General features: G+C 38.9%; 1 protein-coding gene across 4 annotated transcripts in view; it reads left to right on the forward strand.

Moving 5' to 3' along the window:
• LOC127582044 (multivesicular body subunit 12B-like) overlaps nucleotides 1-26,053 on the forward strand; it is a 155,407-nt gene that overhangs the window by 74,949 nt on the left and 54,405 nt on the right. For all 4 annotated transcript variants that reach the window (XM_052036996.1, XM_052036994.1, XM_052036993.1 and 1 more), the window contains exon 7: nucleotides 10,148-10,245. In XM_052036996.1, the coding sequence (XP_051892956.1) occupies nucleotides 10,148-10,245 (98 nt within the window). The remainder of the gene's footprint in view (nucleotides 1-10,147; nucleotides 10,246-26,053) is intronic.

A 26,053-nucleotide genomic window follows, 5' to 3' on the forward strand; every position in this document is an offset into this window, starting at 1 on the left:
TAGTAAGGGGGTCAAAGGTTACGGGGAGAAGGCAGGAAAATGGGGTTGAGAGGGAAAAATAAATCAGCCATGATCGAATGGTGGAGCAGACTCGATGGGCCAAATGGCCTAATTCTGCTCCTATGTCTTATGGTCTTGTGTTACATCGTTTACTGAGGTGGTAGTAGATTGGATTGGATCTGTACTGCTTTTTCTGAAATGATGCCTCAGGACAACTTTCCAGTTTGGTTGGTAGATACCAGTGCTGGCATCCACTGTTGTGGAATCACATAGTTTGGGGCTCAGCTACTTCAGGAGCATAAGAAATTGATTATGGCCAGGATGTCGTTGGGGCCCATAACTTTATTTCTGTATTGGCAAAGATTGACTAAAAAAGGCTTTTCCTTCATAGGTAGAATCATAGGCTCGTATCAGCATAGAAACAGGCCCTTGGATCCACCATGTCCATGCCGACCATCGAGTACTCATCTATACTAATCGCATTTACCAGCACTTGATCCATAGCCTACTATGCCTTGGTGATTCATGTGCTTGTCTAGTAAGTTGTAGGAAGACCTCCCTGTTATTACGTTCTAGGCCCTGGCTAATGATGGAAAGCATTCCACATGCCTCCGTCACCCTGTGCTGCCACTTTCAAGGATCTTTGGACTTGTACACCAAGGTTCCTTTGTTCCTCAATACTCCCTAGGGCTCTACGTGTTGACTTCAGGACTCTAATAGCTTGGATGCAGTGGTGTTACAGAGCCACACAGTGATAGACATTGAAGTTACCTACAAGCATATATTCTGTCCCCTCGCTATCCAGAGTGCTTCTCCCAACTGGTGCTCAACATGGAGGAGGACAAATTTGTCACCTGCAGGAGGACTGTAGATGGTAATCAGGGGTTTCCTTGACAAAATTTGATCTGTTTCATGGGGTCTGGGAACCCTCGAAGCCCTCACTCCCAATTGTATATTACTCTGGTTGGTCTGTTCTGCCCTGGGCATACACAGTCATGATGATGAATGAGCCTGCAATGTTGCTGCAAGGTTTGATTCCATGTGTATGAATATCAGACCATTGCATGACTACAGGAGATTAGTTCTCCCAATCTTGGTGCAAATCCCCTGCTATCAGTGAGGAGGACAGTTGCTGGCCGAGATGGGTCCACCTTCATCATGTTCAGTGCCTGGGCTGACATGGGCCTGTCTTATTCCCATTAGTATGTCTGGAAGTTTTATGCATGGACTGGTTTCCCTGTGCCATTTCAGAGGCTGATGAAGAGCCAGCCACAGTACTCTAGTTCTAGTCATGCAAAAGTGAGAAAAAGTAAGGGTGACTCATTTCCTTCTGTAAAGAACATCAGTAAAACAGCAGTTTTATGATTGCCATTATTGATACTTTAGTCCTGATTTCTTTACTTTGCTAAATTTAAATTTGCTACTGCAAATGTCGATGGACGGTTACGTCCATATGTGCTGGTACCTGCAGTGAGTTGGTCTGTTGAATGGTGAGAGACACAGCTGTACCTTGTGAGATTCAAGTCATGTAGTAGCCTCCAAATCCCTCACAATCTGTTGTCTCCAGCCCTCATGATCTGCTTGCTCACTCCTCTTGGCCTAAGGTAAGGTAAGGCCCAGGGCCTGTCCCCAGCATCAGTGGAGACTGGGAATAATGTAAGCCAAGTCAACAGTACCGGCATGGGCAAGTAATCCTGGTCACCACGTGGTGTAGGAGTCCTAAATCCATTGCAAATTGCCAGATTCCACTGGTATTTGGACAGGTTTGAGGATTCCCATCCCAGCATCTCAGCCACACTGTTAGACTGTAGGAGGAGATTGGCATCCTGTATTAAAATCGTACAGAATGGTCAAATTTCCTTTTGGATGTGCAAAATTACATTCCGTGTTAGACACTAGGCAATTTTGGAACCTGCAGACACTATAATCTTTGTTATTATATATGGACTTCCTAAAGGAATTTAGTTTCCATATTAGGGATTTAGCTGAAGCTCATGGAATTGAACGCATGGCATTGTCCTGGCTGAGAAATTTAGATGGGTAAGTGGTGATTTTTCCAGATATTAAATGTCTCTTTCAACTCCACTCCTGCCATTGTAGGAGTCTGAGACCAAAGGGTACAGTCCAAAAATTAGAGCCAGCTCTTTTAAGTATTAATTTTGGAAAGATTTCCACATATCGAGGAGGTTAAACATTTGGAAAATACTTTTCAGAAATGAAATCTGGTGCTGAGGCAACAATTAATTTTAAATCTGAGATTGAAATGTATGTTTTTTAAGCCAGAATGTGGGGTAAAGGCAGGTACATGGAACTCGATCACAAATTGGCTGTGATCGCATTGAATGGCAGAATAAACTCAAATAAGTAAATGTCCGTCTGCTCCTTTGTTAACATGGGCTTTTTGCTGCAGACTGTAATTTGCAATCTCTTAAGGAATTTCATTAGGAAATACACATTTCCATCAGGTGACTGTATCGAAATCGGAAACTGCAACTCTGGTTAATTTTTTTTTGTCATCTTGTTCCTAAATTGTGCCTCACAGATCCCCAAGCAGAAGGTGCACTTCTTTTTCTACTGCCTGACACTGGACAGTACCTTGGAGATTAGGGAATCAAAAGGTTGGCCAGAAAGCCAAGGAGAAAATAATCTTATTTAGAAAGAGAGTGTCACAAAACTTCAAGCAGTGGGTGGTCCTGTAATGTTTGACGTTTGATTTCTATTTCTGACACCCTAATTATATAATCTAGAAATGTGAAGAGAGCTGTGTTCTCCTTCTCTGATTCCAAGCTCCATTTACAAATGACTATGCTCAGAACAGATTAATGCCCTGCTGCCTCAATAAATTAAAGCTTCCAGCTTTCTGAGAAAAAGAACATCAGAGGGCTCTCCTTTGTCATTGCTGTGGAAGTGTGGCCACTGAGGATGATAGTGGTTTTTGGGTGTTTAATAGATTTGAAGCTGACTAAAATGTTTTTTCTCTTCAACAAATAGTTGGTCATTTAATTTTCACTAAGCAACAATAGGTATGTAGCTCAAATCCTTTAATGTGGTAAAAATAAGTGGTAATCTGATTAAAACACTTAAGGATTTCAGAGTCTGTGTCCTTATCTGATTTCTGCCATCTTTTACTCTTGTGGAAGGTGAGAGGATTTCTTGCTGGTCACATTTCTAGTTTTTGAAGCCCTTAAACCCTGCTGCATGTATGTAAATCTTGAATGGTGTAAAGGGAATTCAGGGATTGAGATGCATATAAATGCACCCTGTGTTGGTGGTGAGAAACATAATGCAGCAGTTATCATTGACTGTTACAGCCCAGTGGGATTTCTTTTATGGCATGATGCATACTTGACTTGCACCAATTTTGGCAGTCAGCAGGATAACTTTTTTGATATGAACTTTTTTTTTTATGGCATGGTTGTGTTCACAGTCCTAAAGGCTGTTGACCTGTTCAAGCATCATCACAATTTCTAAACACTTAAACAAAAGTTCCTTTGCTAACATGTCACAAGGCTGTAAAGAGCAGCATTAGCAATAAAATTATGAGCATTTAGTTGTTGTATCAATCCCAGTACCATATCTTCAGCTCTGAGATATTAATTTTATTTTTAAATAGCAAATAAATAATGTGATGGATTGATGATTTTGCCACCTACACTTATACCAGTTGGATTTCCTGTCTCTCATACTAATTTGTAAAATGGAAAAACTGAGGTATTTGGTATAATAAATTGCTGCATTGCAATCATTGTACTATAATAATCCTTTAGAATTTTATTTAGTATAAAATGTGCACTTCTTTGATTTAGTTCATTCATTAGAATCTTTCGAGTTTGCTTGGCATCTTTTATTCAAGGTATAAATTTCCATTTTTCATGAGTTGTGGTTTTCATCATTTTAATTTTTCAAGAATGCATGAAGGAGTTGTGAGTACCGTTGATTCACAAAGCATTTTATGTTTGCCAGGATCGCTGATTTTATATCAGCCTGGCCCCACGATTGAATCTGAGTGATGTTTTTTGTTCCAGTTCACTTTAACACTGCACCACTGGATTTGTAGATCAAAGTGCAATGCTGGGATTAATTTGAAATACTGAGCCTGCCATTAAGGGGAATTACATCCTGGTGCATAACTGTCATAATTCCATAAACTGCAACGTGAAGTTGTTGCAAGCCGGTAGAGCAGGTTCAGCGAGTATGAAGATACAGTTAACACAGAGAACAGTAATTCTAATTTAATGCAATTTTAACATCACCTTGTGTATGGAAGAAGCTGCTTGCCTTGAGACACAGACCTAGGCATTTTTATTTTGGAGCTGTGGAAATTCTCAAATATTGCATATGATTGCATATTATACCTGACAAAAATATAGCCAGAAAGTGGGGGTTATCATTTCTTGCCTTAGTGAGCTTCGAATTTATTATCAACTTGAGTGAAGATGAGCTGCAGTTTTCCTTCTAATTGGTTTCTTATGCATGCAATATTCTACTTTGAAACTGCTGTAATCAGAAATTTCTTATAGCTCTATCTGCACATTGTTCGTAGTTAGAGAGCAAATCATTTTATTTTCCCTTCAGCCTATTATGTAATATGCTAATTAAGCCCTCACAGGACTAGTAGTTGAGGGGTTAAAACCTATAATTATTCAAATCTTTCAGGCTTTTCTACCAGTTTGCGATAATTTGATGAGGAAGTTCACTGTAATTAAATATTCAAATTATGAATAAGTGTCAATATGGCTTCCTATAGCCTGGGAATGATGATTAATTGTATTCGAAACTCTAGTGGCTGCTCTAATCTGGGGCAAACGGTTGCTGTTGATTATTTCTGTGCAATGCTTGCCATGTTTTTAGTTTTAGAATTTAGAGTGGTAATTGATTTGCCATATGTTGCACAAGTGCAGGTATTTAGAAGATGTGTATTTGCAGAACTCTGGGAATTTTTAATTATAATGTTCGTTCTACTTGTGGCAGGCAATTTTTAATTTTTTTTACATCATGACTTAAAATCCTCACTTGGCACATAAAGCCTGTAGTATTTGAATTACTGTTACATGCCTCTGTTACAGATTACTTCAAGTGTGCATATGTATTAAATGTAAGGCTGCAGTCATAATAGCATATTTGCATCTGGTTCTGGAGACCCATCTGTGCAAAGTAGCACCATAACTCAGGACTTCAGGTCCTGATGTTTTTTTGACTGATGTAGTAAAGACAAAAATGCCTCTAGGAGGCCATCATGTACTGGGTGGTCTTCAAGCCAACTAGAGGATAACTGCAGTTTGGCGTGAAGCTGAGATTTAAGTGTTCATTTGGTCCTTTGGACATTTTTTTGATGACTTCAGTGAAATTAATATTGAGGATTCATTTATGATCAAGCAAATCTGGCTCATGGGTTTCTTTAATATTAGAAAGGAGATGTGAGAGGAAGCAGAGTGCTCCATTTTCTGCTCTGTAGCTACCGGCCCGATAGGTTGAAGGACTAGAATCTTGTCTCAGGATAAGGGGTTAATGGTTTAGGACAAGGATGAGAAACTTCATCTCTCACATGGCTCAGTTGTTGATACCTTCTGGCCTTGAACTGATAGATCACTCTGGGAGTAGGAGGCTGTGGGCATCAGTGGGAAGTAGATGTAGTACAGGATTGGCCTTGATATTGAGGGGTGGAGCATGCTCAAGTGGCTGAATAACCTGCTACTGCTTTTTCAAATGTGATCTTAACAGGAACCTGGTATGATTGCAAATGAAGGAAAACTTGGTCCCTTTTGATGCTATTACTCAAAGTTGATCTGAGGATGTGATTCTTATTTAATTCCTTTCATTTGTGTAGGAGTTAAGGTTTTACTTTTTGGTAAATGAGCAAATGCATTTTATAATTTTATGAACCAATATATCTGCAGATGAGTGGGCAAATAAGTTGTTATGAAGTATGGTCATTGATGCATAGTCTTCTTGCAGTATCAGAGATGGAGAAGGAAACTTAGCCAGTCTGAATTGTATGCAAAGGCTTCATTGCACTAAGGGAAATAAGAAATGCCGGTAATTTCCCTAGGATGATAACTTTTAATGTCTATGTCTGAAGTAATTATTGGTATAAGCATGAAGTTTTACTAAACTGACTACTGGCAAGAAAAAAGAAATCCTCTTTGTGAAATAGCTTCACCTTGTTTGTTGGTTAAATATTTCCTGTGTACTTCGTCATTAAATAGATTGCCAAGGCTACTTGAGTAAACTTTTATGAAATAATTAACTTTAGAATTTGATTTTTCTCTCAGAACTTTTAATTCCATTAGATTTGTCTTAGTGCCTTGCAATTCCCAGCTGATCTGCTAACAGATCTGTCACTGATTTGAATGTACCACACATTACTGCAAGTTAATATTTTGGGGCAATGTCATTTTGTACAATAACCCAGCACAGTTGATTTTTGCAGGCTGTTTGTTCCTAGTAGATTTAAATAACTTTCTATTGAATACATAATTATGCAAAATAGTGCAGTTTTTCCTTGACTGTATCTCAGTTTGTTGTGACTGTTATTAGAGCACCAGCAACAATGAAATTTTGGTAGCAAAACAAAAGGAAATATTTTCCTGTGAAAAACATTCACTGGAGGCCAGTATGCTAATAAATACCACACACAAATAAAACAGTAACTGGACAGGGATATTATAATTACAGTAATGACTCATGTTATTTAAAGCTACTATCTGGTAATATTATCAGGGAAAGTGCAACTAATCATAATTGCATCTCTCGGTTTATTATATTCTGCCACAATTGATCACAGCAAAAAGATGGGCTTGTTCTTTCTCATGATCATCCCACAGAGCAGTTTGAGTTTTGCATTTGCCCTGGAAATGGCTTGAGTTTGAGGCCAGAAGCATTTACTGAGGAAGTGAAGCATTGTTCTTTAGATGAAACAGACCTTTCAATTTCTTGTGAAGGGGAAAACTTGAAATGGACGTGGTGTTGCCTTCCTCTCCAAATAATGAAAACCACCAAAACAGATGAAGTATTAGTTATCCCTGGCTGTTTGCATCAAAAGAGCTGTCCAGGTTCTCTCATTCACATTGGATTTGCTCTGGGTGAACTGCTCTAGGATCTAGATGAGAGGTGATGGTGTTACATATTAGTCAAGTGATTAATGATCACTTTTGCCAGGTGCAACAGGTGTGGTTTTGTGTTGGGTAGGACAGTCCAGTGGGTCCTGGCTATTCTTGTAGTTATGTCATCGGTGTAATAACGGGATACAATATTGTTCTGTGGGAACTCTTATTTCAAGGGATAACATTGTCAGATGTGTGACATTTTGCTGCTGTATTTGTTTGAAACGTGAGAAATACAGGTAGTGTAGCGGTAGGCATGATAGTGTAGCAGTTAGCGTAACGCTATTACAGTGCCAGCGACCGGGGTTCAATTCCGACCACTGCTGTAAGGTGTTTGTACGTTCTCCCCGTGTCTGCATGGGTTTCCTCCAGGTGCTCCGGTTTCCTCCCACATTCCAAAGAAGTACGGGTTAGGAAGTTGTAGGCATGCTGTGTTGGCACCGGAAGCGTGGCGACACTTGCGGGCTGCCCCCAGAACACTCGACACAAAAGATGCATTTCACTGTGTGTTTCGATGTACATGTGACTAATAAAGATATCTTATAAAGGACAGTAATTGTAGAATTTATGTCCTCAAATGTGAATTTGAAGATTGAGCTTAAGATGCTCTCCTAAAATTCACATTTTAAGGTGGAAGTTTTAATTGCTATTGGTCTGTCACTGGTTGCGCTGGACTAATTTGAGAGGTGATGAATTATCACGTAGAAACTGTAGATATAATTAGTTTTTGTCAACATCACGTGAGTACCAATTCCTGCTTTATTCTTGGATTTTTAGGTAATTTCTCTATAACTGAAATAGTTCTAGTTATATTTAGCGACACCTCTATGATTCAACCTGCACAAGTGTTGATTTGTACAAAAGTTCTCTGGTAAACATGATATAGGAAACAAGTTACTTCTAGAAAGGGACCCCTTGAGCATATGATGAGGCACTAAATGTTTTTGAGTAATCAAAGTATTCTTAAAATGTGATTTGTCTTCTAATGTATGAAAAGTAGCAACCAATTTGCACACCTAAGATCCAACAAACCACGGTGAGGGAAATGACAAGATGATCTGATTCATGGTTGCTCATTGAAGACTAAATATTGCACAGAATACCAATAATCTTCCTCCGCACTTTGAGTGCCAGGGCCTCTTGTACATCAGCCCAATCGAGCAATCAGGATTTTGGTGTAATGTTCTATCCCAAAAACTACCTCCATCAGTGGAGCCGTGTAAGATCATACTGAAGTGATAGCTGAGATTATGTACTGCAGTCTCAAGAGTTAGCCTTGAACCTGTGACCTTTTGACACAGTAGGTGAAAACGCTGAGATGAGATAGACAACTTAAATGATAGTAAACCAGGTTTTCTCATTTGTGCAATTTTTAATAATTTAATATGGAGAAAGCTTTCATTTCAGGAAATGCTATCGGTTGAATTTTGCCATGGAGTGTCATTGGTTCATAGTTTCCAAGAAATAGACATGCGTAAAGTCATCACATTTGTCACCCCATGTCAAAGATGACTTTTGGTTTCAAAGCAATTTACTATTTAAAAAGTGGAACAAGCCTTTCACAAAGATATTAATGGATAGGGAATGTTCATTAAAGCTAGCAAATCCTCTTGTGAGATTGATGGCCAGCTGTTTAAAATTCACAACCAACCTGTGCTCGGTCTTAGACTATGTAAGTTTAAATTAATGGGATAAGAGGAAACCATGACATATCTGAGGAAATATAATAAGATGCACATCATTGGGGAGAGCAAAGGAATTTTTCATAAGAAATAGCTGCTGATTTGCAAAATCCTGTAGATTTTTTATAGCGATCCTTTTTGTGAATTGTACTTGAACGAAAATGTAGGCTCCTGGTTAAAATAAGCATGGGCTTGTGTAATTTTTTAAAAAGAAGTTAGAACTAACTAACAACAACAACAACAAGACTTTCAGCTAATTTTAGCAAATGAACGCTTTGAAACGTATTGTCATTGATTCATCAAAGATGTGGGTTTCATGGGTTTCCTGCAGTTGTCTGTTAAAGACTGAAAAAGAAATTCTGCCTTTTAAAGTTACTTAATGCTCGCGACTCAGCACTACCTGTAAATTTACCTATGGCTGCTGCTTTAAATTTGACTATGATCGAAAATTCTTTTACCTTGCAACTATTTTTAACTCATGGATTTAACACAAGTCTGTAAAATGTTTTTCTTCTGACAGTAGTGCGGAATTATCCTTTGAAGGGAACATTTTTCATTTCCTGGGATTTATATGATGTTTCGATATGTAATGCAGCGTCACGTTGTCTTGTAGTCTGATGTCACCACACATTCAAAAAAACAAATCAGTATTTTCATTTGAAATCTGTACAGTAATCTTCATTTTAAAATGGCATTGGCTACTTACTTATTGCACCTGATCACTTCAGTAGTTAGGAAAAGGGTGAACAAGTTTACATTCAACTAGTACTTTTCACAACCTTGGGAAATTCCATGGTCTCTGAAATCAAATTATTGTTTTAGTGATGGGGAATTGTGACAACTTATTTGGACATAGTAGAATTCCACAAACAGAAACCAAATAAGGAACCAAACAACCCTGTTTAGTGGTGGAGATGGGTAGGTGTCGGTCAGAACCCTGTGAGAAGTCTCCTGCATACAGTTACATACGTTTGCGAGAGCTGATATCAATTGGGTTTAACAGCTCATCCGAAGGACAGCAACTGCAATAGCACAATAATTCCACTGTGCTTAAAACGTCAACCTAGACCATGTGCTCAAATCTCTGGAATGTGGGTTGAACCTGTAAACTTCTGACTGAAAAGCAAAAGTAACACAAATGAATTCATTTGCTTTATCTTCACTGATTTCTATTAAACTACTCTTGTTGATAATTATTTTCATATAAAATGATTAATTCTAAGAGTAACTTCCTTTGCATATTTGAACTTTGCGTTGTTGTTAAGAATTCCATCTTCTATCGATGTACATTTTAACAACGAAAGAAAATGTTTGAAATGGGCTCCTATATTGATGGGGAAACTGATTTTGTTTTTGCTCCAGGCACGTATCCTTGACACTTCCTGCTAGTTTCCGAAATAAGGTGCATGGCACCAGACCAGACTTTGAACACCAGACCTCCAGCCTATATGCCATATCAGGTGAGTCCTAAAGGACATCAGCATCCAGCATCACCATTCCAATTTTTAGGTTTAAAAACTATATGCCACATTAGCATATCCTATTTGTGGAAACACAGTTTTTAATGATGCAGTTTGATCAATTCCACCGAACAAGAAATAATCTTATAATTAGGGAACAAAAATTGCCAGGTACTGTGAGGTCACCTGAAAACATTAGTGTAATGCAAATGAGACCCAGCTGCTTTTTTCCTTCCAACGGCTCACCCTTTTGACCTATACAAAAAGTGCTCCAGGGGAATTTTCTATATTTTCTACTTGCATTTCCAGGGAATATTTGTCTACAGCACATTTAGGAGCCTCTTGGTTAAAAAAAGCTGTTTTGTTTTTATTATATGCAGTGACTCTGATCTGCATTCAAATATTTCTTATTGATAAACCATTGCTCAAAGTATCATTAATTTGAAAAGCCCAGCTATAAAAGATCTTTATGCATCTATATCTCAGTAATAAAAAGCTTGCTTTTCACGGCAATTTCGTGAAACAATAATGCAGCTAAAGAATCGCTTCGTTTTTTTTTGCAAGGCTAACAAATGAACTGGATGATCTCTGAATTACAAGGTATTTTCCTTGTATTGCTTACAGCTGGTGTAAGGGCAAACTGTTCAGTCCATAACGAGCAGAATGGTTCAAACTTGTAGGTGCTAAAGAGCTCTTTTTTTTAAATCAATGCAATTATTCAGAAGATTAAGTACATTGTTCAGTGATGATTTGTTACCAGGTTTTAATCTAGCTTTGGAAGTGAAGTATAAATGTAGGAATTCTGTTTAAAATAATATTTTTAAAATCTTAAAAGTCATTGGATTCAAACAAAATCACTTTATTAAAAAGTTAGCCCAGTAAATAGAATTATGTTTTTAAACCCAGGGTTTTGTTCCTTCTAATGGGGAGTGGGGGCTGCAGGGGTAGTGGGGTGGGGGAAGAGGAGGGGTATTGTTAATAGCCAAAACTCTTAAATTAACACATTTACTATTAATCATATGTTTTATGTTTTTTGCCAGGGTGGTGTTGACAGGTGGGCAGGTTTACTCTTGAAAAAACATGTGGGTGCTGTCAGGCATCAGGAAACAGGGTTGTTGGGATTGATGAATTGCCTGCTCTCTTGATTAAACCTTCAGTCAGTTGCAACAGCAAAACCAGAAACAGGATTTCGAATAGAATGTGTCAAATTCCTTTGGTTCTGGATTGTTGCAGGTGTCCCAGCTCGTATCATGTTTTACCAGAATATGTGAATTCTGACACTTCTGTTGTTTGTGAGTTATTTGCTTATTGGCAACCACAGAGGAAAATATTGAAACCTTGTACGTATGTCATATGTCGATTCAGACTGTGCTTAGGATTCTGGAAGATGGTGATTATGTCATGAGGGAAAGGGCCAATAAGTCTTCAAACTCCAATGGCCTTTTTTTTTCTTCTATAACTAAAACTGTTAGAATTATCTTTTTATACTGAACATAGTAAGCTGGAACTTGGTGACACCAGTGAGCTGCCTGACCTCTGTCATGATGAAGGGAAGAACTTCTGAATTGTCCTTTGTGGATCTCCGTTGCTGACCTGCCGAGAAGCAAGTTCTGGGCCCTAAATGGTGGGGGTGTTACTTGACAGCAGTGCATGTGTTCCTTAACCACAAGCGTGGTAGTGCTTCACGCGTAAATGCTGGCCCTGCCAGTAACCTTGGCATCTTGTGAATGAATGTAGAGCTTGTAGCTACAGAGGGCAGCCACACTGCTGAAACCATCAACCTCAACAGTTGCAGCCTCAATTTAAGGAATGATTTGTTAATTTCTTGTTCTGTGCGCCTTTGGAAAACTCTATTCCTCATTTATTTCTATATTTCCTTAGAACATAGAAGGAGGCCGTTTTACCCCAACGTGTCTGCCAGCTCACAGAGTAATTCCATTCCCCCTCTGATTTTTCCCTGTAACCTATTCTCCCCACATTCCCATCCATTCCACCCAGCTTCTGTCACTAAGCTACATACTAGGGACAATTTATAGTGGCTAATGAACATACCAACTCTCGCGTCACTGTCTATAAGGAGTTTGTACGTTCTCCCCGTGTCTGCGTGGGTTTCCTCTGGCTGCTCGGGTTTCCTCCCACATTCCAAAGACGTACGGGTTAGGAAGTTGTGGGCATGCTATGTTGGCACCGGAAGCGTGGCGACATTTGTGGGCTGCTCCCCAGAACACTCGACGCAAAAAGATGCATTTCACTGTGTGTTTTGATGTACGTGTGACTGATAAAGATATCTTGGGAATGAAACCAGTGCACCCAGGGGAAACCTACGCAGTCACCGGGAGAATGTGCAAACTTCACACAGACAGCACCAGAGGTCAGGATTGAACCGGGGTCACTGGAGCTGTGTAGCAGCAACTCTGCCAACTGCACCACTGTGCTGCTTCATACTGAAGACTCACCATGAACCATATATTAAAGCCTTACTCCCCATTGCACGTTGCATGTAAGAAAGCCTTAATGCTCATTGAAGTCTGGTTTCCCAGCAGATTTGATAGGCTTTGCCATCCAGCTCCCTGCTCTTGTGGGGCTGTCCTTTTTACGACACCTGAAGGAAGCAGAGTGAAGAGATTATAATTGAAAGTGAATGAGGGAAGAAGAGAGAGAAATAGCTGAAAAAAACTGAAGAATATAGAAAAGTAAAAGTAAAAATCAAAACAATACTATGAAGACAAGACAAAAAAGCAGAGAAGAGCCGTTAAGAGAAATGAGGAGAGGGAAACGAGAATAGAAGTGAATGAGGGTAATTTTATTTTTGTTTATCACAGAGTATTCTTGGTTAAAGTGGAGAGAGCACTTGATTCATTTTACAAGAGGTTTTGATAAATAATCAATCGGACAGCTGTGTTCTTATTTATTATACAGAATGCCAGTTGTTCTGATTCAGCCTCTTTTCAGGCATGGCATTAGCAGACATGTCTTTCATACTCCTTGCCTCATTTTGTTGGTGCTTATGTTTATGCTTGCTTTTATACAGCAAGCACTTTTGGGTGTGACAAGGCCTTTAATTTTAGGTGCTTTATCCACCACGGTTAATCCTCATTTGACTGTAATGCATAAAGGGGCTTTGAAATGACATGGTTTGACAGGCTTTTGTGCAAAGAGTGACATTTCCTCAAAACACGTGGAAATTATCTCTTAAGTGCCCACTGTCTCTTAAGACCACTGTCATTTTCCCTGTAATCACTGCACACAGTACAAGTGGACACCTCTCCAACAATTCTCCATATCTGTTCGTGAAGAGTCTTGCCTGTTTCTTCAAAGCTCGTTTCTCTCTACCATTTTGGGGTTCTAATGACACTGGCATGACTAATCTGTGTGCAGTCTGTTTTTACTTGGATGAAGTATTCTCTGCATGTAATAAGTTGGAACACCAGTACAGATGCCATGAGAACAGAGATGTTTAATGTCCAGTGGTGTTAAAATGATCCCTACTGAATCAGAGCTCTGAGTGAAAGCCAAGGCTTTCTTCCCAAGAGGGTAAGGACATTGCAGAGAAGCGGCTGTCACTAGTTCAGATCACTACTGCAGGTTAAAAGTTAAGGCAGTCATTCTTTTCATTAGTCATGTGAACAGTAACATTTAGTTAATTAAATAGATAAGCTGACACCAATGTAATGGCACAAGAAAGAAGACAATTTGGGAAATGTGTAGATGCTATCTGCAATAGACTGTAAATTCTCTTAATGTGCTTCTTACCAATGGGACATTGGTCAGATAGTTTCTTTGCACAAACTACACCATTTCAGCAGTTTTCATATGGAATCGCTTTTGCTAGCCCACTATGTAGTTGATAGATTTATATAATTTTTTTCCTTAAAATTGTGACTTTAACAATTTTAGATGTATTGAGCTCAACTCAGCAGTACAGGAGTTTATGTGCATCATTTTGGGAGACTTTATAATAACAGAATGCAATTCTTAATAAATTCCTTAGCAGTAATACTTTAATGTCTAGTATTGATGGAGTATAGGACAGCTGTTCCAGTTATTGGTTGTAAAAAGCCATTGAAACCAATCTATGTTAGTGTCATTTTAGCTCTTTGAAAAATATTTAATTTATGGAGCAGTAAAATGGCTAATTATTTGCGCTGTAGAAGCTGGAAATGTACACTACTGAAAACACTTACCACAAATATATGTGTTTTTTAATTAGCAGCAGTATGCTGACCCTTCAATTGAGAAGCTACTAGTTGCAATGCAGCTTCAATTATACAACAGCTATGACTGCAGGCAACTTCCCTCAAAGATGAGTAGAATTCCAAATCAGCATTTATTATGTGTAGGGGCTCCACCTGCTAATTAATCTGACCAACACTGACAATTGTCTGTAAAGAATATTATTGCAGGAACGTTGATATAATTTCTGGAACTTTTGCTGTGAAATAGTTCACCTGGTGAACCTTTAAGGCTTTACGTAGAATGTATAAAATATCTCTGAAGAATATGCCCAATACATTTAGTTCTATGACTTGATCTCATCCAAAGGGGCTTTATATATCACTTAGTAGCTCTTTTCGGTGTGCTTTGGTAATTAAACTGCCACCTAGAAAGGCATCCTGTGGGAATTGTTTTCTGCTGTTAGACTTCCCTGCCTTTGCTACATAAATATTTTGGAGTCCTTTAAATGCTGTAACCAGTGATCCTTAAAAAATAGGACTATTGCACTGATCACTTCGACCTCAACTTAAATTTAGAAAAAATACACTTACTTTGAGCAAAGTTGAACGAAGAATTCTTCAGGGGATTGGGAGGGTGAAAACTCTTTAATTAGAGGTGCTTAATTAGAAGATTGTTATAGAATGACTTTTGTTATTACAGAATTACTGAATTGTTGGAGGGAGTTAACTTTCTTGAAATCTTTGTCTTTGCTGGAAGTATATGCAGTTTGAATATTTTTCCATTATTGAATAAATAAGCTTTGATTCTTGAAGGACAGACATGTTTTGGACAAGTTACAATAACCAGCAAACTTTTCAAAAAGGCTATGTTTTCTTTCATTCTTGTTGTGGACAATGCTGGCAACACGCGCATTCATTGCCTAATTTTATTTGCCCCTATAATAGTGGCTTGATAAGGATTTCAGAGACCAATTATAAGTCAGACGCTGGTAGGTCTGAAGATGCATATTGGCCAAACTGGTAAGGACAGCACGTTCCCTTCCCTGAAGAATGTCGTGAACCAGACGGGTTTCTATCAACAACCTGGTTCTGCTCTAGGTTTTGTTTTCTAATTAGTTAAATTTAAATTCCTTTGCTGCTGTGGTAAAATTCAGAACTGAGTCTCCAGGTCAGAAATCAAGGCCTCTGAATGCTGGTCCAGTAACACAATCTTGTTGCTACTGTACTACAGTTCTGAAACTGCAAGTGGAATCCATTTTGTCCTTTTAAGCTTCATGTTTATCAGTTGAAGTGTCCAGTTTGCCATAAAATAATCCGAAGAGAAGGGTTTAATCTAGAGCAAAAAACAACCTGCTGGAGGAACTCAGTGGGTCAGGCAGCATCTGTGGAGGGAAATGGACAGTCAACGTTTCAGGTTGAGACCCTTCATCTGGGCTGTCCATTTCCTGTCCAGATGAAGAGTCTCAACCCGATATGCCGACTGTCCATTTCCCTCCACAGATGCTGCCTGACCCGCTGAGTTCCTCCAGCAGGTTGTTTTGTGTTGAAGAGAAACAGAGTTAGTGTTTCAGGTCAAAAACCCTTCGTCTGACCTTCTCAGTATTTCCAGCATTTTCTGTTTTTATTTTAGCATCTGCAATTTCCTTTTTATTTTCACTGAGTTGCAAAAATACTTGGCTGTGCTTTAAAATAGATCTGCTGAAATTCCATGTGATATAAAATATCTAAATGTCCCTTAAAAGGTTTTGGTGTCTGCTTTAAATATTTTTGACACAAATTTCCCTGTTGAAATGCTAAGAAAGCTTGAATCGCCTCTGTTCGCACGATATCTAATGTTCATTGTTTGGTACTTGAGTTGGAGGATTCTGCTAGTGAAATAATGAAGAAAATAATTATTCATGCATAAGTGACAACTTTTTTTGTGAAGGTCAGTTCTCTCACTATTGGTGAAATGGGAGGACACTTCTGGTTTGGTGGAGGGGATTTAATGTTTCCTCCTCATGCCCTATATACACCATGGATTAAAACAAGAAAGTCCATTCACAAGATACACACAGATTTCAAGCTGTATTCGATCATTGCAGTGATCCCATAATGATTTAAAGATCCTTGTGACTGGGATTACAAATGCAAGTCACCACTGGCTCTAAATATTCTATAGAAAATATCTTGCTTTTTTTTACAAATTAAAATCAACAATGACCTTGACTTCACAATCTACCTTGTTATGACTTGCACCTTATTGTTTACCTGCAATGCACTTCCCTGTAGCTGTGACACTTTACTCTGTATTCTGTTACTGTTTTACCCTGTACTACCTCGATGCACTGTGTGATGAATTGATCTGTACGAACGGTATGCAAGACAAGTTTTTCACTGTACCTCGGTACAAGTGACAATAATATACCAATACCTTAAATTAATTGCATGAGAATGTTAGAACAGGAGTTTTCAGAAACAAATAATTGCATTTAATCAGATGTCCATATGTTGGAAATGAGATTTAGTAGTACAAAACTGACATGGTATTGTGTAGGTTTTTTTTATGGACTAGACAAATTGAGATTTCAAAATATTTTAGTTTCTGTCTTAGTTAAGTCAAATTTAAAATGCATCTTATTTACTTTCTTTAAAGTTTTTGACAAAGTTAATCCTGTTGAAATCTATTTAAAATAGAATCTGAAATTTTTATTTGCAGACCAGCTTATTCCTCTGACAGCTTGTGTCAATGCTTCTCTTCTGTGCTGTGAAATGGTTCCCAAAATGAACTCTTAGAACGAAGAAATAAAATGTATTTTTAAATACTGTGGCTTGCAGTTATTAAACCAAAGGACATACGATGTCCATCAGAATTGGTTTATTATTACTGACGTATGTCGTGAAATTTGTTGTTTTGTGGCAGCAGTACGGTGCAAAGACATAAAAATTGCTATAAGTTACAAAAATAAATAGTGCAAAATAGGAATAACGAGGTAGTGTTCATGGACTGTTCAGAAATCTGATGGCATAGGGGAAGAAGCTGTTCTTAAAACATCAGATGTGTGTCTTCAGGCTCCTGTACCTCCTCCCCAATGATTGTAACGTGAAGAGGGCATATCCCTGGTGGTGAGAGTCCTTAATGATGGATGCCGCCTTCTTGAGGCACTGCCTCTTGAAGATATCCTCGATAGTGGGGAGGGTCGTGCCCATGATGGAGCTGGCTGAGTCTCCAACCCTTTGCAGCCTCTTTCGATCCTGCGCCATTTCCTGATAAGGATAAACTATGTTTATTACATTTAATTTTTATACAAATATTTGACAATTTTAGCCTCTCATTATCTTAGTTGCCTTTTCCCATGCCTTAGAAATTTCAGCACATGGAATTATCTGTCTTTCTTAAGAATCATCAGTGAAGTTCTATACTCTGATTTCTCACCTTTTCACTTCCTCCCCTGGAAGCTGCCTTAATGGGATCATCATACTATAAGCTGCACAAATTGTGTGCTATACTGGAAATGTAGCCTCCTAACACAATTTATTGCTGGATTCACCATTTCACTGGTGTTGTCCTTGGTTTTGTTCCTTCAGTGAATACTTGTATGGATCAGTAAAGGATATTCTGCAAACTACATTCTTAGTAGTTGAAGAAATTATGACTGCATGTGTTTGTAGCATTCAAAAAATCTGTTATTGCCCTTTAAATGTTCTTGCTACTTGAAGGATAAGATTGTTAAGAGTGGAGTAATGCTGATTTCAGATTAACAAAATTATGATTCTTTAAATGACCTAAAATTTGTAGTGAGAAAGAATAGTGAACTTATCAGTGTTTACCATTATGTGAGAGGAAATCTGACAGCGATTTCTGGTGTTTTCCCATGCACAATTAAGCGTGGAATTCCCAAAGATGCTGTCAGTGATTACCTGACCCCTGCCAGGTGCACCTTTTTGTAGCCGCCTGCAGTAATTTGTGGACTGACAAGAACATGGGGATTTTAATGAACTATTCTCGCAGTTTTCAACAAAACTTGGAAATAATGTTGGATGAGGTTTAACTTGAGTTTTTCATGGTGTGCTGAGCTGCAACCACTCTGGCCCTGAAAATTAATGTTTTATGTGTGGGTTGCCATTCCCTCACATAAAAATTCTTTAAAATGTTTAGTTGCTCAAATTCTTTGATGTTATGTGACTATGGCTGAGCCCTGACAGCAATGAATGTCTGGGGAAGTCCAAGCCACCACATAGTGACCACTCTATCATTTGTGTGTAGCTTATTTTGTCATCAGCATTGAACATTGTTGTTTCACATTTGATGGCAAAAGACTGACCAACAAAAATTAGGAAATGTAGTTACTTTATGTCCACTATATTATACTAAAGCTAAAACTTCCAAATCGGAATTTTATTTCCTTTTTCTTTTCTCTCCTTTGTCTTTCCCCTTCCCCTCTTTTTCCCCTTCCCCTCTTTTTCCCCTTCCCCTCTTTTTCCCCTTCCCCTCTTTTTCCCCTTCCCCTCTTTTTTCCCCTTCCCCTCTTTTTTCCCCTTCCCCTCTTTTTTCCCCTTCCCCTCTTTTTTCCCCTTCCCCTCTTTTTTCCCCTTCCCCTCTTTTTTCCCCTTCCCCTCTTTTTTCCCCTTCCCCTCTTTTTTCCCCTTCCCCTCTTTTTTCCCCTTCCCCTCTTTTTTCCCCTTCCCCTCTTTTTCCCCTTCCCCTCTTTTTCCCCTTCCCCTCTTTTTCCCCTTCCCCTCTTTTTCCCCTTCCCCTCTTTTTCCCCTTCCCCTCTTTTTCCCCTTCCCCTCTTTCCCTTTATTCCATGGTCCACTGCCCTCTCCTACCAGATTCCTCCCCCTTCAGCTCTTTACCTCTTCTACCTATCAACCTTCAGCCTCTTACTTCTTCCCCACCCTCCTACCTTCTCCCTCTCACCTGGACTCGCCTATCGCCTGCCTGCATGTGCTCCTCGCCCTGCCCTGACCTTATTCTGGCTTCTGCCCTCTTCCTTTCCAGTCCTGATGAAGGGCCTCGACCTGAAACGTCGACTGTTCATTTCCCTCCATAGATGCTGCCTGACCTGCTGAGTTCCTCCAGCACTTTGTGTGTATTGCTCCAGATTCCAGCGTCTGCAGAATCTCTTGTGAATCAGATTTTTGGATGTTATAGATTTGTGCTCTGCAGTGGTTTGTTTGAGAATATTTCTGTCAGGTCTAGGATTGCTAATTTGTACTTGAGTGCCTTTCAGAGTGAACACTTGGTTTTGCAAGAAAGAAAAAAACATAACGATGCAGATTTTAAGTACAGATTTGTTTCAGCTTGAGACTTTAAGAAGGTTCAGTCATTCAAAACGATAATCGTCTAATTGTTTTCACTCTGTAATTTAGATTAGAACTTAACTGCAATTTGTTTTCTTGGAATCCAAGGATAAATTTACAGATTTTATAATTTGTAAAATTGAATGCTGCCTATGTAATATCTTATTTTTCTCTTGTTCCAGAACCAAATTTGTACAACATGTTTTGCATGCAGGAAAATTTGCCTTGCATATGAATTAGGCTTTCCCAATTGATTAAAGTGTTTTGGAGCAGACGTGTACTGCTGTATATATTGTGGCAAACCATTTTTGATTAGCTAAGAAATAGAAGAATTTGAAGAATTTACAGTATTTCAAGTTAACTGAGAACGATCATCTTAGAACTTTATTTGAGTATTTGAATTGTTACACAAAATTCTTGCAAAGCATTCATATCTTGGCTTTTAATGTGGATGGAACCTACTATGAGATCCAATTATTTTAATAGCCGTTACATGACTGACAATTAACAGACTGTGTAGACAGGTTTTCCTTTTAAACCAGTAAAATTGAGAGTAGTTCAGAAAATATCAGAGCAGCAAGATGACAATGAATTTTGATTTCCTGGAGCCAATATTAGTGTCCTTATTAAAGTATGTGCATCTGCTTTTAATTTACTCCAAATAATTGGAAAATGCAATGAAGCTTTCCAATTAAGGCGCTGCTTTTATGCTGTTTAATAATACCCCCATAATATTATAGCTTATGAAGTGACAGGTGAGCTGTTCTATGAATAAAACATAAATGCAGCAATAAGGGACAGAAAGTGTAGACAGTTGTGGGCTTTTAAACGCAGGATGTGATTTGCATATATTAATCTGTTCTTTTCAGGCTTATCAGGCTTTCTTCAGTAGCTGAAGTAAAAATAGCCTTGACAGGCAATGGCATGCTTCATTTTTTTGAGGATTTATTACATGTATAATTCCAGATCTTTAATAAGAAGATATGACTGATTTTCATAGTACCACAGTATTGAAGGAATTCAGCTAATTGTTCCAGATGGTGCATTCTGATTATGCAAAATTACTTTTCATGCTGATTTTTTTTTGTTTGGTTTTGTTATTTTGATAGAATTCAAATAAAATTAATTTTCCCATACTGTCTTTTATCTCTCCTACAGAGGTACATCATTTGTCGTAACCTCAATTAATTTTCACCCAAGTTCCTCCCCTCACTGGTTCATTAGATATAAGGTCTACAGTTCTGTTTTTATATATACTGATCTGGTCTGTTTGCTCATTCATTCTTTTTAATTTAAAAGCATTCAAAACATATTACAATGTTCTGCTGTTCCTGAATTGTTTTAACCAGCTAGGAGATGTTAATGAACACAAGCAGTCGTTCATTAAGAAATAGATTATTTCTATTGATTTTTTTTTCAGATGTAGCTCAACATACAACCCATTCTATGGGTGAACTCAGTAACTTCAAACCAGCGTTTCTTCTTATTTGCTGCGCATCATTTCTCTGCCAAATGAGTGGCCAGACTACCATGTTCTAATGTTCTGCCTATGGTTTTCTCATACACCTGCTGGGGAAACACTTTTCATTTCCAACAGGACTTACGCTATACAAAAATAGTAGTGAATGCGTTTTGGGTTTGAGCAGTAGGTGTGCTGCAAGGTGAGGAAGATGAAACTAGCATAGATGACTCTCGTCCAGGATTTAGACATGAGAAGAGTCCTCACATCTGAGGAAGGATTATTTCTCAGGCTTTCCCAGTAAATCAGAAATGTGGGATAGCACTGCTTCACTGAATTTAAAAGGAAAATCCTTGTACTTTTATTTTTGTAGGCCAGAATGGTGATTTTTGAACCTTCTGTACATATGTAGGCAAATGCAAGCCGAGCAACATAATTGTGACAGTGTCGAAAGAGTTGATTATAACTAGATATTTGTCCTGTGCTTTACAAGTCTGGCTTCAGTGAGTAGTTAGGCTCTCATGTTTTGAGGGAACTGAGAATTTTAATTGAAAATGGGCACAGGTTCTGCACTTTTGATAGCTCAATCAGTTGCAGTTCTTCAGTCAGCTGACCACTTTTAACAGCATTGATTGAGCAGGGCCTTTATCATATTAGATCACAAAGATTAAATTATAACATTTAACTTCTAGGTCCCTTGCCAATAAGTGTTGTTACTCTGGGAGAGAGAGCTCAAAACTGTAATTTGTTGATATTGAGATTTGTAGGCCCTAAATACATATAGGATGTTTAAATTGTCTTTACTACAAGAGAGACCCAAATGAGAAGGCTCTGAATGCATTAGGCTCTGCTCAGCAAAAGGTCCAATGGACTTCTAGACACTGCACCTCTGACTACTGGCTACAACTTTGTTGGAGCATCCTGTTATCCTCTGACTTGGTGAATGTGAGATCAAAAAGGCAGCCAGCAAAGAAAACCACTCCATTGAAAACAAAGGCTGGGAAGTCATCACCCATTATACCAAGCAGATAGAGATTTGGGTGGAACGTTACCTTGAATTGTACACCAAGGTAAAGTTCATCACTGAGAAGACTCCAGGCACTATGGAGAACCTGCCTGTTGTGGCAGATACCAAACACACAGCTTAGTAAAGGCATCAACTCACTCATCGTAAGAAAAGTTCCAGGTGATGATGCCATTTTACTTGAACTCATAAAGCTTCCACATTTAAAATATCTGCTTGAACATTTCTGTCCCCCCTGGAGGAGGGGGACTGAGCCCCATGATATCCTGGATGCCAAGAGTCACCAAGGATGCCTGCAGCGATTGTAACAACTACTGTGGCATTTCCCTGTTTGGGTGTTCTGGGAAAAGTGTTTCCATATTTCCTTGCAACACAGAAAGAGTTTATTTGTCAGCTTGTTGAACAATGCCATTCCCTCACTGATTTTCTGGGTAACCTAATCTCTCTCCATTCCTATTAATTCCCCCCATATCCTCAAGATTCTACCACTTAAGTGTACACCTGAGTGCAATTTATGGGTCAATTTACAATTAACCCACCAATCTGCATATCATTGTGATGTAAGAGGAAACTGGAGCACCCAGACAGGAGAACATGTAAACTCCACACAGACACTAGAGGTCAGGAATGAACCCATGTCACTGGAGCTGTGAGGCAGCACCTTCACTATCTAAGTCAGAGTGCAGACCTTGGATGAGCACGTTTGCTCTGAATCCCAGAGTGGATCCACAATCAGTGTGAACTTCTCAGTTTGGTGGTTGCAAGAGCATGTCATGAACTAAGGTGATCATGATAAAACTATGCCAGATCCTCATCAGACAGTTGCTCCATGCCAACAATCCTAATATTTCCTACCACGGAATGCTTCCAGCCACCAATGACTCGTCTCTGTCACATCTGTGAAAGGATCCAGAGTTATTTATTTATTTCCCAGGATGTGGGTGTTGCAAGGTAGGCTGGCGATAAATGCTGAAATGAAATAAAATGAAATGAAATGATAAAAGGGGCGGTGTCTTCTTGAATCTCTGGAGTCGGTGGGTAGGGAGTTTCAGGATTTGGACAAGGCAGTGATGAAGGAGTGGATGATACATTTCCAAATTGGGTTTGTTACTTGGTTAATCTGTGGATGGTGATGCTTCTATGCACCATGCTACCTCTTTGGTGGTAGAAGTTGCAGGTTTGGGAGTTGTTGTTGGTGTAGCTTAGTTGGGTAACTGCAGTGTGTTTTGTAGATGGCACACTCTGTGGTGGTGGAAAGAATGAATGTTTGGTGTGGTGGATGTGATGGCATTCAAGGGGACTGTCCGTTGTGGCCTGGGTGGTTTCGAGCTTCCTGAGTTTGTCAGAACAAGTAAGTGGAAACTGCAGATCATTCTCCTGATGTACTTTTTGGGAAGTCTTTTGGGGTCACAAGAGGTTAATCACTGCAAGATACCCTGCCTCTGATCTGTAGCTACTGCATTTATATAGTTAGCCCTGTTGAGTTTCTGGTCAATATGATTTCTAGGATATTGTTAGTTTGGGCACTTGGTACTGGTAATGTCATGGGTTAGGTGATTAGAGATGGTGAGTGCACACTGTCTTTGTGCTGTGAATGTTATTTGGCATTTATCAGTCCATAACTACATTTTTTCTAAGTTTTGCTGCACGAAGGAATAGATTGCTCCATTTGACTCGCCATCAAGGAAGATGATTGTTGTGGCCCAGGATGCTGCCATTTAACCATAAATTTGAATTGCTGTAATATGTTACTGTAGGTTGTTAACACCTTCACATTATCTGGGCTCAGAAATCACCAGCATTCTGTTTCTTGAGGGGAGGGGGTTAATGCAGGAAAGCGGTGTTGAGGGAAAAGACAGCAGAGCAGGCACATGGGAGCAAATGGTCCACTCCTTCTGTTTCTTAACACCTGCAGCTTGTGCTCAGCTTGGACATAAGTACTGCAAATGAGTGGACCAACCATAACCTGATGGATTATTAGTAGGCCATGCCTGTGTCCTTGGGGCACTGTTCTACAGTAGTGAGCACTAGGCAACCTATTCAAGAGATAAGAAAAGCTTATCAGTTTCCACCTTTGCTGCCTCAGATACATCCTAAGTGTCTGTTGGCAGGGCTGCTTAGATGTCCTGGAGCAAATTCTGTCAATCTGGGAGATAGCCGCCGATGGTTGGGACCTCTGAACACTGACTGGTCAAGAAGGTAGCTGCAGAAGTGGAGAACAGCAAGTAAGAAGAGGAACCAGAGAAAACTGGCCAGCAAATTTCTCACCTTCTCAACCCTTTGCATTCATCTGCAGCAAGTGTGGCAGACGTCACCACGCGAGTGAGGGGCGCCTGAGTCGTATCACACGGTTTCAAGGTGGAGTTAATCATCCATCTGCTACTGGATGGTAGTTGTAAAAAGTTATGTTTTTAAGCAATTGAATAGTTTATAATATAACTAGGAGTATGATGTTCCCCTCTAATGTTAAGTGAAATGAAGCCAGATCGTCACTGCAGTTTAAGTTGGTTCAGAAAACTGTTTATTGATCTCCATTATTCCACCTAGTGCTAGGAGAAGCAAATTTGGCCAAAACCTAATCTTCTCATCATTTCCCATCCTCCCATCCAAGCAAATCCATCTGTTTACATGCAAGTTGACATCTAGGCCAAAGTATTGCAATGCCTCAAGGTAACATTGATTAGCTGCGAGAATTTTGCTGGCTTGGTCCCTATCCTTCAAATTTCATTACTCGCCTTTAAGAATCCATCAGGCAAAGTGCTGATTATCTTTCGGACTCGGCATCTTTCAATCTGAATATTTCAAAACTATAATCAGAATTGCTTTGCTTCTGTTTACTTAGGACAACATAAAGGATTATTTACTTAGGATGCTTAAAAGGATTATTCTTTGACAAAGTAGATATTATCCCATGTCTGTTCAATTTGGTGGCAAATATAGTAATTTCCTCGTGTTGCAACTTTTAACATAATATTTGAGAGCGTGTAAGTACTCATCAACTACTATCTATCTCAATGGGTGAACAACAAAATTCTCAAGCCTTGTCTCATCATGACCTCTATCATTTTCATTATGGGATGGCTTAATTCACTATAGAACATATTACTTTTGGACATTTATGATGTAATTTTAAGATGAGCAGTCTTTTTGGTATAGTTTTCATTTTTAAATTAATTGAATGACTTTCTCCTGGTGGTTGTAAAGTAAAATGAAGTGAGACCTGAAAATGGTTTGGGCATTCCAGATGTGGGTTTGGGTAGGCTAAGGTGCAATGTGATATTGTGCCTACCTTATACCCACCTTGAAAATATACCTCGTGGTTGTCCTTAATTTTTCCGATTCTTATACTTAGATGCTCTTTTAATTTCAGCGATTGAATATTAGTTTATTTCCAGTACATAATGAGACCTGTGCGCTGTCCAACATTGTGATTTGGCCATTTAACATTGCTAAACAATTGTTCGCCTTAATTACGCTGCTAATCAATGATGCTCCCTCTATGAATGTTATGTTAATGTTACAACAAAGAAATAAGCAATTATGACTAATTCAAAATTAGCAAAATATTTTTGTGTTGATCTGATGGTTTGCAAATTTTCATCTTCTGCTATGAAGGCAAAGTTCCCATTTACAAATGTAGTACCACCTAGATTAGGGTATAAGTGAGTTCAACCAGGAAGATTAAATATTGTGAATTGAACTGCAGGCTGGTATTTTGCAATGGAAAAATATTTATTCTGGGCACATAACAAATTTATACATGCAGCTGTTATGTTACCAAAGATAAACCATGAAGCCAGGAAGATTCATCCCAAAAATACTGAATTAAAAGGTGCTTTTCTCTGAAACCTCTTGCAAAGGCCTCAT

This window comes from Pristis pectinata, chromosome 23 (genome assembly GCF_009764475.1).
Source record: "Pristis pectinata isolate sPriPec2 chromosome 23, sPriPec2.1.pri, whole genome shotgun sequence".
Lineage (NCBI taxonomy): Eukaryota > Metazoa > Chordata > Chondrichthyes > Rhinopristiformes > Pristidae > Pristis > Pristis pectinata.